At 54.5% G+C, this 15,760-nt stretch overlaps 7 protein-coding genes across 13 annotated transcripts; 3 read left to right on the plus strand and 4 right to left on the minus strand.

Moving 5' to 3' along the window:
• The first annotated feature begins 963 nt into the window (after positions 1-963).
• On the plus strand, positions 964-3,369 carry H310_07345 (hypothetical protein). Of its 4 annotated transcripts, XM_008872726.1 has the most exons (6): positions 964-1,672; positions 1,728-1,849; positions 1,895-2,050; positions 2,097-2,305; positions 2,408-2,893; positions 2,983-3,369. In XM_008872726.1, exons 1-6 carry the CDS (start codon positions 1,113-1,115, stop codon positions 3,340-3,342), a joined length of 1,893 nt encoding a protein of 630 aa, XP_008870948.1. In that variant the 5' UTR covers positions 964-1,112; the 3' UTR covers positions 3,343-3,369. The 4 variants fall into 4 exon arrangements, with proteins under 4 accessions (XP_008870948.1, XP_008870950.1, XP_008870947.1 ...); XM_008872728.1 differs by having other exon boundaries at positions 964-1,849; XM_008872725.1 differs by having other exon boundaries at positions 1,728-2,050.
• A 107-nt stretch (positions 3,370-3,476) lies between these two features.
• On the plus strand, positions 3,477-4,494 carry H310_07346 (the record flags this gene model as incomplete). 2 transcript variants are annotated; one of them, XM_008872730.1, is made up of 5 exons in its annotated part: positions 3,477-3,590; positions 3,660-3,810; positions 3,876-3,980; positions 4,028-4,070; positions 4,137-4,494. In XM_008872730.1, 5 exons carry the CDS (start codon positions 3,477-3,479, stop codon positions 4,252-4,254), a joined length of 531 nt encoding a protein of 176 aa, XP_008870952.1. In that variant the 3' UTR covers positions 4,255-4,494. The 2 variants fall into 2 exon arrangements, with proteins under 2 accessions (XP_008870952.1, XP_008870951.1); XM_008872729.1 differs by having other exon boundaries at positions 4,028-4,494.
• On the minus strand, positions 4,224-5,500 carry H310_07347 (hypothetical protein). The gene is made up of 4 exons (XM_008872731.1): positions 5,405-5,500; positions 5,210-5,358; positions 5,025-5,149; positions 4,224-4,966 (listed from the first exon to the last, which is right to left on the minus strand). Exons 1-4 carry the CDS (start codon positions 5,475-5,477, stop codon positions 4,402-4,404), a joined length of 912 nt encoding a protein of 303 aa, XP_008870953.1. The 5' UTR covers positions 5,478-5,500; the 3' UTR covers positions 4,224-4,401.
• Positions 5,501-5,957: 457 nt separating this feature from the next.
• On the plus strand, positions 5,958-7,952 carry H310_07348 (hypothetical protein). The gene has a single exon (XM_008872732.1). The coding sequence runs from the start codon at positions 6,086-6,088 to the stop codon at positions 7,679-7,681; it is 1,596 nt and encodes a 531-aa protein (XP_008870954.1). The 5' UTR covers positions 5,958-6,085; the 3' UTR covers positions 7,682-7,952.
• Positions 6,085-9,540, minus strand: H310_07349 (CAMK protein kinase; the record flags this gene model as incomplete). Its single annotated transcript, XM_008872733.1, has 4 exons — positions 6,085-8,417; positions 8,460-8,981; positions 9,033-9,299; positions 9,367-9,540. 4 exons carry the CDS (start codon positions 9,538-9,540, stop codon positions 7,842-7,844), a joined length of 1,539 nt encoding a protein of 512 aa, XP_008870955.1. The 3' UTR covers positions 6,085-7,841.
• A 619-nt stretch (positions 9,541-10,159) lies between these two features.
• Positions 10,160-13,031, minus strand: H310_07350 (the record flags this gene model as incomplete). Of its 2 annotated transcripts, XM_008872734.1 has the most annotated exons (11): positions 10,160-10,648; positions 10,700-10,834; positions 10,892-11,002; positions 11,049-11,177; positions 11,235-11,435; positions 11,504-11,730; positions 11,777-11,975; positions 12,035-12,377; positions 12,439-12,506; positions 12,552-12,665; positions 12,715-13,031. In XM_008872734.1, the coding sequence occupies 11 exons, from the start codon at positions 13,029-13,031 to the stop codon at positions 10,216-10,218; spliced, it is 2,277 nt and encodes a 758-aa protein (XP_008870956.1). In that variant the 3' UTR covers positions 10,160-10,215. The 2 variants fall into 2 exon arrangements, with proteins under 2 accessions (XP_008870956.1, XP_008870957.1); XM_008872735.1 differs by lacking the exon at positions 12,715-13,031 and having other exon boundaries at positions 12,552-12,686.
• A 314-nt stretch (positions 13,032-13,345) lies between these two features.
• Positions 13,346-15,545, minus strand: H310_07351. Of its 2 annotated transcripts, XM_008872736.1 has the most exons (5): positions 15,374-15,545; positions 14,902-15,328; positions 14,366-14,852; positions 13,837-14,082; positions 13,346-13,778 (listed from the first exon to the last, which is right to left on the minus strand). In XM_008872736.1, the coding sequence occupies exons 1-5, from the start codon at positions 15,476-15,478 to the stop codon at positions 13,505-13,507; spliced, it is 1,539 nt and encodes a 512-aa protein (XP_008870958.1). In that variant the 5' UTR covers positions 15,479-15,545; the 3' UTR covers positions 13,346-13,504. The 2 variants fall into 2 exon arrangements, with proteins under 2 accessions (XP_008870958.1, XP_008870959.1); XM_008872737.1 differs by having other exon boundaries at positions 13,346-14,082; positions 15,374-15,478.
• Between the last annotated feature and the right edge of the window lie 215 nt (positions 15,546-15,760).

Below are 15,760 nucleotides of genomic sequence, written 5' to 3' on the forward strand. Positions count from 1 at the left end.
TAGTTGCCCGAAAGGTGTATGAAATGGTAAGCAGTATTTGCACGTCGCCGAACTGAAAGCAGCCATATTGCTGGCTTGGTCTCAAATTGGTCTTTCCACTTTGAATGACCTCGTTTTGAGCATGCCCAGGCGTTGTGTGGCAGTGCTGCAATCTAGTGGCGCGATTACAAAGTACTAGCTTTGATTTTGTGTCAATTGAACTGTACACGTTCATTTGTTGTTTGATGGCGTATAAATATTGCGCACTGCGTAAGCTCAAATCTGCTTTGAATCGGCAACTCAGTGCTGCCCTTGAACGATTCTCGTTCAAGCACGCAAATATTGTTCGTAGAAGGCAGTCATCCAAGTTCCAGCTCATGCAACCGTCTTGCAGCCACTCATGACACGAATTTTTGCATGTCGTATACTTATTGCGCGCACTGTAGCTCTTCACGCGGGCCTTGAACACGCTGAAGCAGCTCTCGATTGTGCTGTGCGACAAGGCTCCAGTCGTCGCCCCGGAGGTGTGCGTCAAGCACTCGCTGCTTCTCGTCGGCTGTTGGGCCTTTGCTTTTCTTCATTCGAAGACAAATGAAAATGAACGTGATTTCATTAGTCGGTGTGGTTACCGCGCAATTTTTGCGCGCCTTTCAAATTCATTTTGATTGGAACTAAATTCATGTTGATCCGAACTTTTGCACTCCACATCACTTCCCAAAATTTATATTTTATTTTGATTTCACATTGACATGTGAATCGAAAAATCTTTCAACTTGGCCGGGAATAGGTGTAGTATTCCTACAACGAGGATAAAGTCAGCAGGTTCATGCATTGAAAAGATAGTATATCCAAGATGATTTCATGCATGATATCATGGACAAGGTTGGAAAAGTATATGTCACCCATTGGCTAAAATTACTCCGAAAGGCTACAATTTCTGCATGCAGATAGTCCTGCGACAATACAAAAATCGCGAAAATATGGTGAAGAACCACTGGGGACACGTTTCCGTCGTCACCATGAGAAGAATATCCGTTGTGAGAAAATCGTTGGCGCACCCACGTTAGAAAGCACCGTTAGAGAAACACGGCAATCGATGCACTGTCGAACTTCCCCTGTGCCTCCAACACTACATGGCGTCATCTGTGTCGTTCCACCTCGAGCTGCGCAATGGCCATTTCGTGGACGCAGACGGTCGCGTGGTGCTCCTTCGAGGCGTGAACCTTGGCGGGTCCACCAAGGTGCCGTCGTCAGCTCCAGGTAGTACGTCCATCTCGTTTGTGAACAGGCCGTTCCCGTTGACCGAAGCCGACGAACACTTCAGTCGGTTGCAGCGATGGGGCTTCAACTGCATTCGATTCCTCGTGACGTGGGAAGCCATTGAGCATGCAGGACCTGGCATCTACGACACGGAATACTTGGCATACGTCCGCGCGATTCTCGTCGTTGCACGTAAATACGGCATGTACATCTACATCGACCCCCATCAAGATGCCTGGTCGAGATGGACGGGCGGCGACGGCGCACCCCTATGGACTCTGACGGATTTGGGCCTGAACCCAGCTAACTTCGATGTCACCAAGGCAGCTTTGTGCGCAGACTCCACGACAGACTACCCCAAGATGGTGTGGCCCACGAACAACTTCAAGTTCGCGTGTGCCACCCTGGCGACCCTCTTCTGGGCTGGCAACCTGTGCGTTATCCTTGCGGCATCGTAATTGTTGTCTTGACGAGCAGTGGTGCATTAGCCTCGCCCCGGGCGTGCTGCTGCATGGAGAGCCTGTCCAAGACGTACTACAGCGCCATTACATTAACTCGATGGTGCAATTGGCCCATGCTGTGGCTGACCTCGATCACGTCATGGGCTTTGGTACGTCACTCTGGTGTTCTCGTTGGACTGTAGCGCTCCTCGCAGGATCGATGAACGAGCCCGTGACGGGGTACATTGGTGTCGCCGACATCGAGCAGCACTTTACCGCGAACGAATTCAAGCTCGGGTATGCGCCGACCCCTTTCCAGGGCATGTGCCTTGCCAATGGGATCGATTGCAAGGTCGAAGTGTGGTCAACAGGTGCAGTACTATCTTTGTGGCATCTTTGGTTGACGAGGGCGGCCAGGCATCAACCAGTACATCTTGGGCAGGAGTGATCGGAAAGAGAGCGTAGCCGTGAATGGGGTGCGCGCGTGGAAGGACGGCGTGGGCTGTATCTGGAAAGAGCTCGGGTTGTATGACGTGGACCCTGTCTCCAAGAAACCCACGGCCCTCCGCCGCGACTATTTCCAGAACGTGGACTTTGGTCGCGATTGCTACGTTCCGTTCGCAACGGTACGTGGCTCAACGAAGACCTGGGGCTTCATTTCCCTCGCCCATCTCATGCGTGATGCAAATGCAATTTTTGATTCGAAGGGGGAACTTACTTTCGTGTAGGCATATGCTGCATCGATACGCCAGGAAATGCCGCGTGCAATGCTGTTTGTCGAGATGCCGCCAATGGAGTTCATGGCAGCACCCTTCCCGACGATATCGATTCCGCGGTCGGTGAATGCGACTCACTGGTACGACGGTATCACGCTGTTCTTCCGCGTGTGGTTGCCGTGGTTCACAGTAAACATGCACACGCCATGGCCTGTCTTTGGCCGCAAAAGAGTTCGCGTGAGCCATGTGAATGCCCTGTCGGCCATCAAGGCCACGACGACAAGATGTATGCCATCAGACACACCAACTCTGATCGGCGAGTGCGGAATCCCTTTCAATCTCAATGATGGCGCGGCATACGAGACGGGAGATTTTCAGCCGCAAGTCGACGCCATGGACAACACGATTAGCTCGCTGGAGACCAACGTGCTGAACTATACGCTGTGGTGCTACACATCCGACAACACGAACCAAACTGGAGACAACTGGAACTTGGAGGTAGGACGACGGCGATGCTTTGCATCTGCCCCCCGCGACTGCGGAAGTGGTGGATGTATGGTTTCAGAGCTAATTGTGACGTTGTCTAGGACTTTAGCTTGTTCAGCCGCGATCAAGCCGTTGGAAGCACGGATCGAGATGCAGGTGGCCGCGCCAAGCAGGGGTATGTCCGTCCCGCCGCGTGGAGAGTTCAAGGAGTTCCGACCAAGTCATTTTTTGACTTGGAAAGCATTTTGTACACCCTCGAGTTTGTCACAAACGGCGCAGCTGTGGACGCGCCAACAGTGATCTATGTGCCCCGAACAGTGCATTTTCAAGATGGCGTCGGCGTCACGGTGTCGGATGGGACGTTTTCGATAGAGCACTTGGACGGCTATGACTTGGTGCACTACTGCCACGACCCCAACCTGCCGAGCCATTCGGTCGTGATTAAGCGTAATCATATCTAGTTCGACGTTTTATGGGCGCGGCAGTGAGGTTGCCAGGTGGCGCTGTAGCTAGCGGCTATTCTTAGGAGGGGCTTGTGCGTGGTGCAGCCACATTTTTGCATGCAACCTGGCCGATGACAAAGTTCTCGCGGGGTATGGAAGCTATTCAAGCTGAAGACAGTCGACTCATGACTGCCAAGGCCACGAGTGTCACGCTGGGGGTTAAGGCCAAGTTAACGAACCAAGAAATGGACTTGTTGCGCCAGCAGGTGATGGCGCGCTCACTCGCTTCCCGCGCGTGAGATGAGCAGTTGCCCTCATGAACGGTCGTTGTGTAGCTGGCCAGGGCCACCGCGTACGACCATACACCTCAAGACAACGCGCTGGCACGCCAGCAACGCATCAAACGTCCCCCCCAGTTTGTCAAAGCGTCCAAGTCTGGCATCTACGACCGCGAGATCCCCGCCATGCCTGCCTCATCGAAACCAGGTACGTTGCCATGCCAAGCATCCACGACCCGTCGTGTCGCCCTCAAATGGAGGAGTGAGTCGTAGCCAAAAAGTCTGCGGCGGCGATCCACCATACCGTCGAGAAATTGAATCAAAGTGAACCCATGTATGTGCCGCGTCAGACGAAAGGAATCAACCAGCTCGACAAAGGTGCGAGCTCACTTAACTTGCCCAACGTCTTCAGCTTGGGGCACCAGATCGGTTGCAAGACTTGTACACCGTCAAGCCCCGGAAGCTCAGGTGGGCTACGTCACCAACAGTTGTGACTCCAGCTCACGCCGCCGCGTTTGATGTGCACGCACGTAGCACGGTCCCATTGAGCCTCATGGACACGGCGGCGATCGATGATCTAGACGACAATGGCCACTTCAAGAGCGGGAAACGGCTCGGGCCCGAGCACATTCCCCAAGTGTTTTTGCTCTAACGCGGCCAACAGAACCTTGGACTCGTCATTCTTTAGGGACAACAAAAGCACGCGGAAAGGTCAGCGAGCTAGTCTAACGCGCCGTGGAGGGGTGCCGACGCCGTCGCTGGCCGCCACCACGTAGCGACCTGTCGTATTGCCCTCAATTTATAGCAATTCAACCTTGACTTCGGTGGGGGCCTTGACTTCGGCATGGACTTCAATCTTCTTGAAGAACGCGTCCAAGCCAGCTTCCAGTTCCTTTTGTTCGGCTTCCGTGAGCTTGACGACCGTGCCTTGTTGGGCCTCCAAGTGTTCAGCAAACGCACGCAATTCCTTGCCAAAGGCAGCAGCGACGGCATCCGGCTTGGTTTCGTCAATGGCCTTTTCAGACAAAATGTCCAACGCAAGTTGGAACGCTTCCGCCTTGACTTCCTTCTTGCCGGCAGACAATGTCTTGCGGACGGCGGCGGTGGCCGACGCGACCATGGCTTCTTGAAGCTCTTGGTTGTAGCTTTGTTCCAGCTGGTAGATCGCTTCCAAGTTCTTCACGAACGTGTCGCGGGTCTTGTGGCGCAACTTGGCGTTTTGCACTTGGCAGAGCAACGCCAATGCTTCTTCGTGGGCGACGCCCAAGGTCGCAATGTCCTTCTTGATGGTCAAGATGGATTCGTGCGCCTTCAATGTTTCCTTGGCCAATGCCAAGTTAGCGTCTTCCACGGCGTTTTGTTCGCTACCCATACAATTCCGTAAGACTCGCACAAACAGGTCTGAGAGCAACGAGGACGTACGCCAAGATGGCATCGGCGCGGGATTCGAAGTACGAACCGATGGCGCTGCCGCCGTACTTGTACGCAGATGTGACGAACAACGCAAAGCAGCACGCCAATTGGGTTTCAGCGCCCAACTCGTACCACTAAAGACGAATCATTGAGGCTGCTGTACCCTGGCCAAGGGGTGAATATGGTCAACGTACGCCGTTGCTGATGGCAGGGATCGACACAGCAGCAATGATGGGCAGCGAGATCAAGGGGTCATCCAAACCGTATCGGTTCAAGAAGCTGCGGTTGTCCGCCGGGATGGCGACTTCGCCTTCCTTCTTTTCTTCCTGTTGGCGGAAAGCGCCTAAGAGACCGTAAGAGAAGGGCGACGACTGGAGTAATCAACGCACCAGTGTGGAAGGCCGCTGCGGCGGGCTTGAACGCCGACAAGCGGGCGGTGCGAAGGGCTACACGGCTAAGCATGCTGATGAATCGCGAAGTACCAGAAATGTATGGCCAACATCAGTCAGTTAGCCTCCACCTCCAAATAAACCTTCCCAGAATGCATAGGTATTCATTTGGGAAGGTTTATACGGATACGGTCCCCCTCGATACAAGACCGGACACTTCGACTCCATACTTGAACGCTGTATTTTGGATATATCTCGATGTGCTTGTAGCGAGAGAAAATGCAGAGAGGCCGCGGCCCCCGCGCCGCTTCGACGCAGAGAAGGGACATCCCGCTCGATGAAAATTGTCCACCGCTATGACGTGCAATGAATGCGACCAAGACGCTCACGGCGCGGCCTCGCTTTTTTATTTGGAGGCATACGTATCGAATTCCATCGCCACGGTGCGAATAGCGTAACTCGGCCGTGAAAATGACTATGTCGTGCGCCTTTGAAGAGATTGCGTCAGGGTATTTGACAGGGTGAATCCAGCTCACAAGGCGATGGCATGTATAGCATGCATGCGTGCCATGGTTGAATGGTAAAGCCCAACGACAACGGGGAAGTGCTGTTCAGGAGCCAAGTTGTCCGTCCATGTCTGTTCGGTTGTATCCAGCGCCTCCGGATAAAAAGGATTAAGCCATGAATGTCGTGGATAAAGTTGTGTCGGGCGGCAGTCGCCTCCTGGCGCTGTCGTTCCTGCAGCGCGGGGGCACATTTTTCATGAATATGCTAACGTTACGTCATCTTCCAACACATGTGGCAGGCGTGGGCTTCTCACTCGAGCTTGTGCTGTCCACAACGTTCATTGTTCGCGAAGGGCTTCGATTGGCGTCGCTGCGTGAACCTGGTCTCGTCAAAGCATCAGACAAAGGACATTCCGCACCGACAGTGGGCTTGAGGCAGCTCATCAATACCGCTTGGCTGTGCACAGGCTTTGGCTGGCTCTGCACGACGGTGGCTGCGGTGTTCATGGCACCTCGATTGTACTCAGTCGACGCCACGGACTTTGCGTCGTTCCAGCTGACGTTGTACCTGTACTGCTTGAGCGCTGCGATCGAATTCCTGACCGAACCTTTGTATATTCTCGCGCACAGCAGTCTCATCTTTCAACTCCGTGTGCAAGCGCAAGGCTGGGGCTTCTTCGCGAAGGCTGTCGTCCAGGTCGTTGCCGTGCTGTACTTCGACGTGGGTATGGTCGCGTTCGGGCTGTCCCAGGTCGCGTTCGCCGTCGTCCAAGGCGCGATCTACCTCGAGTTCTTTGTCCGCCAACTGTCGGTCCAGGAGTTTCCGCTGCACTCGGCTGGCGACATGTTGCCGCACGCTGCTGCCGGATTCCGGTCGACTCTTTTGCATTTCTGGAAGACGCTCACGCTCCAATCCGTTCTCAAGTACTTTCTTACCGAGGGAGATCGACTCGTCTTGTCTGCCTTTGAAACGCCCCAGCAGCAGGGGGAGTATGCGATTGCGTTCAACATCGGGTCGCTGGCTCCGCGGCTCGTGTTCCTTCCGATCGAAGATGCCGCCAAATCCATGTTCAGCAAGCTCCTTGGCAGTGGAGCGCGCGCCACGGCTGGCCAACCCGACGCTCTCCGTCTCTTTCAACTGGCGCTCAAGACCATGACGTTCTTGGGCCTTGTGTTCGTCTTCTTTGCCACCAACTACGCACGCACCCTGCTCTTCCTCCTCGCTGGCTACGCCAAGACCCTCGACGACAGCTCTCGCGTCCTCTCTGCGTATTGCGTGTGCGTATACTTTCTCGCAGTGAATGGCATCTGCGAAGCATTTGTGTACGCTGTCGGCGACGAAGCAGCCCTCCAGCGGCTCAACAAATTCCTCGTCCTCTTCTTCGGGATCACCAGCGCCAGCGCTGTCTTGCTCATTCACGTGTGCGAGCTCGGGTCGGTCGGGATAGTCCTCGCCAACTGCGTCAACATGGCATGCCGCATTGCGTACTGCCTACAGTTCATCCATGCATACTTTCAAAAGACCACGTCCAGTGGGGTCTCGCTGTTCCTCGCGTCGCTACCGCACCCAATTATCCTGGCTGCAATGGCGGTATCTTGGGTCATCACCTACACCAGTGAGCTCTATTTCCGGGGACCAAGCCTCATTCGCCACGCTTGCCACGTCCTCGTGGGCGGCATCGCTTTCATCGCGACGGCCGTGCTCGTGTGGAAATATGAAAGGCCGTTCTTAACCCAAGTTGCCACTCTGCGAAAGCAAAAAGCAGTGTAAATGCTGCCTACCGACATGGACACATTCCTTTCAGTGAGCCGAGCGACCGCGCCCCCACCTGAACCCTTCCGCTGACATTCCATATCAATCAAGCAGAGCCCGTCCTGTGTGCACATAATGCGGCCCTCCAAAATAGATTAACGTCCATGTTGCAAGTGGACTAGATGGTGGTGGGCTGCTGCGCAGTCACCACTTGCGTGAACAGCGCGACGATGGCATCGCAAACTTCCTTGGACTCAAACTCGAGATCCAACGTTCTGGACTCGGTCACGATCGAACAGCACCGCTCCGGTACGAGGTGCTGCCGGGGGCTCACCGATCGCTCAAACACGGGCGTTTTGAGCCCCTGGACGATCTGGTGGATGTCAGCGACCAGGATCCCTTTGGACGGGTGGTTGTGACAGGCAGCGTTTTCCCACTGGGCAGCATGCGGAGAGTTCATCGCACTTCGCCGCGGCGAGAACAGCTTGTGCACGATGGATGCCGTGCGGTCCAGGTCCTTGGGGCGCCACCACACCATGTGACACGTTGTACACAGTGAGATGCACGTTGCGTGGGGGATGCCTTGTCGGCCGTACTTTATCGCGGACACGCCAGCCCCGGACGTGAACTGTGTGTGCAAATCGTTGGACGCCGCGACAGCGCGATGGCGGTGGCCTTGCAGGATCCATGGGTGCTGCTTGAGCATGAGGGCAGTTGGGCGGAGGGCTGGATCGACTGCCAGCATCGATTTTATCTACGATCACGTGAGCTTCGTTGTGTCGTCCACACAACGTACGAGTTCTTTGGTCGAGTATGCGACGTGATTCCACTCCTTTGGCGGAAAGACCACTTCAAAATTATGTTTCCGAAGTTTCTGGAGCTTCATGGGGAACGGCGGGTACCCGCACAGCAGAATGTACAGCACAACGCCGAGGCTAAAGATGTCGACTTCGAAGCCGTAGCTGCGGCCGTTGAGGACTTCGGGGGCGGCGTACCCGGGCGTACCGCACGAGTCGGTGGCGCGCTCATGCACCGAGTTGAGCTGCTTGGCAAACCCAAAGTCGCATAGCTTGATTCCGCTAGACGACATGAGGATGTTCTCGGGCTTGATATCTCGGTGCAGGATGCAGTGCGAGTGGCAGTAGTACACGGCTTCGACGAGAGCGGCCATGACACCCTGCGCTTCGGCGTCCGCAAGTTTGCCCTTTTGCGTGACCCTATCGAAGAGGTCGCCGCCGTCGAGGCACTCGATGATCATGATGCACTTGGAATCGTCTTCCAAGACTTCGTGGAGCCGCATTACGTTCGGGTGATCCATCTGCACATGTTGTTAGCACTCATGATCGCGAACGGGGAAAGGGTGACGAACCCGGGACAAAATGAGCACTTCCTGGCTCAGCGCGACGCGATCCGTTTTGGACAGCACTTGCTTCTCGACAAGTTTTGCAGCGAACGTACCGCCTTGGGTCCGGTGGGTGACTTGCTTGACTTGCGAATATGATCCATTTCCCAAATGCTTGAGGATTTCGTACTGCTCTTCAAAGAGCACGGCGGCAGCTTTCTTCGGTGTAGGTACCAGGGCGCGAGGTTGGTCGAGCGCGATCGGCAACGACGAACCATGCGAAGTGGTCGGTTGCTACGAGCACAATCGATGCGTGCACTCAGCATTGTCCTAGATACGCACCCTAGTATTCGTTACGTACAGGTTTGATGGCAGTCGCGGACGGCCGGGAGGTGGCAGCTGCGGCCGCTTTGTCGGATTGCTGTTTCTTTTTGTTCGTGCCACGCCAATCGAAGAGCTGGCGAAATATGCCGAGCGGGTTGTTATGCGTGCTACTACGCTGCTCCGAAGACGGAGCGATCGCGATCCTGGACATCCTTCGCGCAGAAGGCAGAGTGGATGGCACACGTCCGGCACATGGCTCGGATCGCGAAACCTCCAGTCGGTCGCGACGTGATTCCTGCGGGTAGGGGTGGCCGGTTCCATACTTTATTTTTCCATACCGATAGGACACCCATCGGGCGCCCTATCCTGGACGATATATACATTTCGGGCTCGTTCACTGAGTAACCGTCACAACGGCCCGAGTGTCGGGCAACCTCCCTATAAATAGACTCCTGTTCGAAAGAAGTTGTAAACTGAATACTTTCAAAAAGGATTCTGTTTTATGCCCATTTCCTTCTTGCCACGACGAGCACTAATTCGATGGCCTAGCCTTGTGTATGAACGGCAGAGAGCCATCCATAGGGGTGAGCTACTCGCACGCTGTCCAGGCGGCGAGGTTGAGCACCATTGCGCGAACGACCACCTATGCTTCATGTAGAGGTGCTGTGTTGCTCGCTGGTGCGGATAGAATGTCGTCGCGTGGACGACGAGATCGAGGTGAACGATTGCTGATGGTAGGAGGATGCAGCACACTAGGTCCAGGCTTGTGCGCCATGCAAGCCAAGGACGCATCCAACGTGCCCTGCAAAATGAACCGAGACACCGTCGCATGAGATGGAAGTGTGCTGAAGTTGTTCGTGAACACACGTGATGTACGAATGCAAAACTACTTAGTTTCGCACGATGACGTGTCGCAGAATCGATCGGGCACTTCGACGGGGCCTCCCCGCGACCTAATGCCTCGGAACGAAACGGGGGACAACGCCGCCACCATGGTCCGATACGTCGCTTCCGAGATCTCTTCATACGGCATTTGGGCATACGCCCCGTGCGGCACCTTGGGCAAGAGGCTCACCCCCTTAAGTTGGTACTGAAAGTACGCCAATGCATGTTCGAGCTGCGATCCCTCGAGCACCGGATCGAATGCAATCGTGCAGCTCACTTGATTGTCAGCCCAATAGCGCTGCAGAAACGACGCCAGGCTGAGCTGTTCCCACGCCGACAGCTGCGCCAACGTCCGCACATTCTCCCCAACGTCCACTGGAATCGACACGACCAGTGTCTCGTTGGGGGCTTCAGCTGCCGGTTCCACCTGGTACCTGCGCCAAATACCAGTGAATTCACCACATCGCCGTGTCACGGCGGCGTACCCGGCGGCCACCAGCGCAGGGAGTAGCTCCGACGCGCGGTCCAGTCGCACTCGTCGAATGTAAAATCGGCTTTCGGGGTAATGCATGCCAGGGGTCGCTCCGGCCAGCAAACTCACCGTCCCGCTCGGCTTGATGCTGTACGAAACACGAATCAGCCTCAGCCATCCAAAGGATGCCATCGACGCATCGCACCTTGTTGTCTTGATCGAGCGGGGAATCGCCAAAAAGTCCGAGTACGTTTTGTCGTATGCTTGAATGGCGGCGTAACCTTGAGTGCACCAGTCCTTCAGTTCATGCAAGCCTCTACATCGTGGCAAATGGAAGGACATGGTCATCACAGCGGCTGTACCGCTGGGTGATGAATTGCGCGATGCCGCTCATGCTGCACCCAATCCGTCGATTTCGCAGCATGACACGGTTCGTGATGGGCCAATGTGTCTGGCCCAACGTTACTGTCTTCGCATACAAGTACGCGTAGCTACCGCCCATCCAAATACTTGTCAGCCACGAAAAACGTGCTTTCAACGGGGCATACCGCAACGTCTCCTTGTACTCGTCCAGCGTCGAGTGGTTGGCTGGAAACGTCTCGACCAAACAGCACAGTTCGTACGATTCGAGGGTTTGCTCCAAGCACGGGTTGCCCCCGGCCGCGCGTGCGTCGCGGTGGTCCGGGACACCGTCCATGCGGCTATACTCTTGCATGTTTTGGAGCCACGCAAACCCAGGCTCGCCATTTCTACGCAAAACCCCAACTCGTGATCGAACGCAACGAACAGACAAGGATAGAAGGTGCTGCTCACGTACTGCACGATCTGGTGGCAAATGGGGGCGTAGTCCATGCCAAGGGTGGCAAACACCGAATTGTTCGACGTCCACCCGTATGCGGCGCGTTCGGGATGTTGCGCGTAGTCCTTGAGGCAGACGTACGATGGATCGTTGGCGTCGCCAAACGCAATCTCGGCCGTTCGACGCACGTTCCCGCTCACCACACAGACCCCGATGTGGTTCATTAAGTCGACAATCCCACGGACCTATTCCAAAGGCAGAGGTCAAGCATGGTAGGAAGGGGCTCGATACCGTCATGGCACTCCCGAGCAACGGGTCCAGCGTCGCCATGATGTTTGCGTGCATGGCTTTCAACGAGTCCGGGCCCGAACTGATGCCGCCAAAGCCCTTTATGGCCATTCCAGCAGGGCGGATCTGCGAATAGTCAAAGGCGGGAAGGGGACGATGCAGAAAATACGCCTCTAGAAGCACCCGCAGGCTCTCGACCCACCTGCCACACACCGCGGAGATGACCAATTTGCACTCGTAGGATGAATTGAATGACTGTACCCCTCCCGGCTGTCGGCAATGTTGAAGATTTCGACAGTGCCGCCGTGTTTTGGCCCTTTGACCATGATTTTCCCAGCGCCCTTGGTGTCGAACCCGACACCGACACCCAGCATGGCTGCGTCCATGAGGAAGCAGAACGGCTCGGCGGGGCTGAACCGGCGGTCCACGTCCTCCGTCGACACGAACGCGCAGTTGTTTAGTGCTGCGTACAGCTTACGCTCTTCTGTGATGGGGGATCCCATGGCCCATAGGCCTCGACCAGGTGGAAGGAACTTCATGTTGAAGATACGACGGAACATTTCTCGCGCGCTTCGATGGGCCTCTTGGCCATTCCATCCCAGTCCTGTCAACAGTATGGAATGAGAAGTTGACTAGGTAGTGAGATGCCGGGATTTTTTTCCGACCTCGATGCTCCAGCCAATGTTTCTGCATGTTGTACGTGCCATTGACGACGCGCTCGACCGTTTCGTACCTTTATCAACGATGTAGCGACGAAGCCGAACACGACGCGACTCACCATTGTTCCTTGGTGCCATCAGCCTTATCACGGGAATACGTGCGCATGTACACGAGCTCCCCGAGGCCGTTGAAACCGAACGGCGGCGGCACATCCTTGAACGTATCAACGAACCTATGGATCGCTTGACGTCGCGACAAGCACGAGTCGGAGACAACCCTACTTTTTGGACAACCGAAACTTTTTTTCACGCTTGTGGGTCGAATCGCTGCGGAATAGCGGAATGAAATCGTTGGCAAACCCGTGTAAATTGTCCTCGGACGGGCCATCAACGTCTTCATCGTAATCGTCGTCCGAATCGGACTCCACCTCGATTGTGGTTGAAAATGGAGGAAGCGTCGTCGAGTGACTGTAGCGAATTTGGGTCGTTTTTTGTGCATATAGAGCTGGATTATGGAGTCCAAGGGCGCAGGGCCGATGCAGGGCCGCCGTCGCGGTCGCGACATAGCGCCGGCTTGCACCTCGCAGCAGACAAAGCATGAAAACAAGCCAATGGCCAATCATCATTCGCGAACACCGCATCCGGTTACTGAACGGATCATATTATCTCACAAAAGTATTATTTCTGTGATTAACGAAGCTCGCGGAAAGGGTGTATATCTATTAGACTAACAAAAGGTACTCATATCTTGGTGCACTAACCTGAGTTACTAGTCAGTGTGAATTTGTGATGTGGTGTGATATTGTTCCTTACGATTATCCGGTCAATGAGATTTCATCGCTAATTCGACCAAGTCATAAAAAATTTGATGTTTAGGAATGTTAACAGAGTAAATCGCATATTTTTAACGAGATGGCAATTGGCAATATCATAATAAATTAAGCTCGTCATACAAATAAATGCTCAAAACAGTACCACTCATAACCGATCTCTGGCGGTTTTCTGTCGGCAGATCCATCGATCGCTCGCGCAGGAGCGACATCGACACAGGAACAAGGGACGACGAGTGTACTTAAAGGCTGGACGTCGCCGGCTGCCATTTGTAGTCTCCTTGGTGGTAAACGAATCCATTATTGGCCGAGAGCTCGTCGCTCTCGACAGGGCCTCGCGATCCAAAAGTGTACGGCAGCGGCTTGATCTTCTTTGCTTCGATCTCTTGGAGAAGAGGGGTGAAGATGGCCCACGCAGCTTGGAGTTCGTCGTTCCGAACAAACATGGACTGATAGCCACGCAGCACATCCAGCATCAGACGAGTGTACGCGTCCGGCATGTGGGCGTCGGCATATCTACAAGCCAACCACACGTCATTAAAAAACTCCAAGAAGGGCCGACCGAGTTGTTTACCTTGCAGCATAATTCAAGTCCAATTCGCTTGAGATGGGAGCCGTGCGCAGACCAGGCGACTTCACGTTTGTCTTCAAGTACATGGCTTCGTTGGGCTGCAACCTCAGGACGAGCTCGTTGCGAGGGATGACCATGTTAGGAAACATTTGGGTGGCACCCGCCGCTTCACGAAACTGAATGCGGACTTCAGCCTTGCGTTCGTCCAATGCCTTCCCTGCCTTCATGATGAAAGGCACGCCATCCCACCTGTTCAGTGCCATGAATGAGATTGCCAATCTCTGAGCCAGCAGCAGCACCTTTCCAAAAACACCAGCAGCATTTTCCGAGTCGATTTTCCACGCAACAGTCGCAACCATCAAAGAAAAACAAGCTGCAGGATCGTAATACACACCAGCAACACCCAACAATCGCAGCAACTGCACATTGGCAATTTGAGGAATTTCTTTCGTCACACAGCAATTTTGATTCCACAAAATGCATCAAGCAAGCCGATTTTCGGCCACATGGGAGACAAGAAACACAGTCGTACCTGGCGTTGTTCACTCGCAGGACTGCCGTGCAGTAAGTCGGTGTGGTCGAGTCGGGTGGGACCGTCTTATCGTCGAGGTACCCTGGCTCGTTTGTTCCGTTGCCCACGTACTGGCCGAGAACAACGTCGTCCAGCACGACCGGTTCAATGCAGCGCAGCACTTTGACCTTTTCGTTTCGCACAAACGTCGCGTGGTCGTCGCCTGTGCACCGCACCGGGGGCTCCATCGCCACAAGCGACAGCACTTGAAGGAGATGGTTCTGCATCACGTCGCGGATGATACCGTACGAGTCAAAGTACCCACCGCGGCCCATCGTGCCAATGTCTTCCTTGAACGTGATCGTGACACTCGAAATGTGTCGTCGGTTCCACAACGGCTCGAGTGTGGCGTTTGAAAAACGAAGCAGCAGCAAGTTTTGTACCATTTCCTTCCCAAGGTAGTGGTCAATGCGGTAGACTGCGTCTTCGTCGTAGAGAGCGCCCATGGCTTCGTATTTCAAAGATGAGCATGAATGAAAGACATCAGGTACACATACCGTCACAGAGATCGTTGCATGATCCTAGATCGTGGCCAAATGGTTTTTCGACGATCAGGCGGTTCCAGCCGGACGTCGTCAACGCTGCGCGTTTGATGGCAGTGCCTGCAGCGACAAAGACGTTGGGAGGGATTGCAAAGTAAAACAATCGATTGTGGACGCCAAGCCCCGTGCTTTCTTCGAGGGTCAGCATTTCCGTGGAGACAGCACCAATATTCTCGGCGGAATCGTATCCGCCATGGCGGTATACGCACATGTTGAGGAATTGCATCTTTTTCCGTTCGTCCACGTCCACCAACGACTTCAAAAACGGCGACAGGAACGCTCGAAACTCCTCGTCCGTCTTGTGTGATCGGGCGTACCCACAGATGATCGTGTGGGTGGGCAAAAAGTTGTGCACGTACAGCTCAAACAGTGATGGATATGTCTGGGCATCATGTTAGGACCTGGGTCAGGAGCTGTCCAAGCGTACCTTCTTCTTTGCGAGATCTCCAGAGGCGCCAATGACAAAGATGCACAGACTCTGTTTCATGTACTCGGTGTGCGGATTCGCGTGCTCGATGTGGACGGTCGCCATACTGGACGTGGTGGAAGCACTTGGAGGATCCGCGACTGCGGAAAGTTCCACCAACACGGTGCGCCCAACGGCTTTTTCGAACGTCCCGCACGTGTTTGAAACAACTACCCAATCGTGTGCCGGGCGTTTTCAATGGCCGGAACTCGTTCGATACGTATTTAAAATCCTGAAATTGGATTTAAAACTCCATCATTCGTTTGAAACCGTTCGTAACACGCCCCACTCAGTTGGAAACGTTTCGTAACTTCGATGGTGGTTGGGACCGTCGCATACGCAATCCGA

This window comes from Aphanomyces invadans (assembly GCF_000520115.1).
Source record: "Aphanomyces invadans strain NJM9701 unplaced genomic scaffold supercont1.13, whole genome shotgun sequence".
NCBI lineage: Eukaryota > Oomycota > Saprolegniomycetes > Saprolegniales > Verrucalvaceae > Aphanomyces > Aphanomyces invadans.

Coding starts and splice junctions, on each gene's coding strand:
- H310_07345 (XM_008872725.1), top strand. CDS start 1,113: ATGGCGTCATCTGTGTCGTTCCACCTCGAGCTGCGCAATGGCCATTTC. Junction 1,673..1,727: donor CTCTTCTGGGCTGGCAACCT/GTGCGTTATCCT, acceptor GTGGTGCATTAG/CCTCGCCCCGGGCGTGCTGC. Junction 2,306..2,407: donor GCTACGTTCCGTTCGCAACG/GTACGTGGCTCA, acceptor ACTTTCGTGTAG/GCATATGCTGCATCGATACG.
- H310_07347 (XM_008872731.1), bottom strand. CDS start 5,477: ATGCTTAGCCGTGTAGCCCTTCGCACCGCCCGCTTGTCGGCGTTCAAG. Junction 5,150..5,209: donor TCCCTGCCATCAGCAACGGC/GTACGTTGACCA, acceptor ATTCGTCTTTAG/TGGTACGAGTTGGGCGCTGA. Junction 4,967..5,024: donor CGCGCCGATGCCATCTTGGC/GTACGTCCTCGT, acceptor TTGTATGGGTAG/CGAACAAAACGCCGTGGAAG.
- H310_07348 (XM_008872732.1), top strand. CDS start 6,086: ATGAATGTCGTGGATAAAGTTGTGTCGGGCGGCAGTCGCCTCCTGGCG.
- H310_07351 (XM_008872736.1), bottom strand. CDS start 15,478: ATGGCGACCGTCCACATCGAGCACGCGAATCCGCACACCGAGTACATG. Junction 14,083..14,365: donor CTGCGAGTGAACAACGCCAG/GTACGACTGTGT, acceptor GGCACTGAACAG/GTGGGATGGCGTGCCTTTCA. Junction 13,779..13,836: donor GACTTGAATTATGCTGCAAG/GTAAACAACTCG, acceptor GTTGGCTTGTAG/ATATGCCGACGCCCACATGC.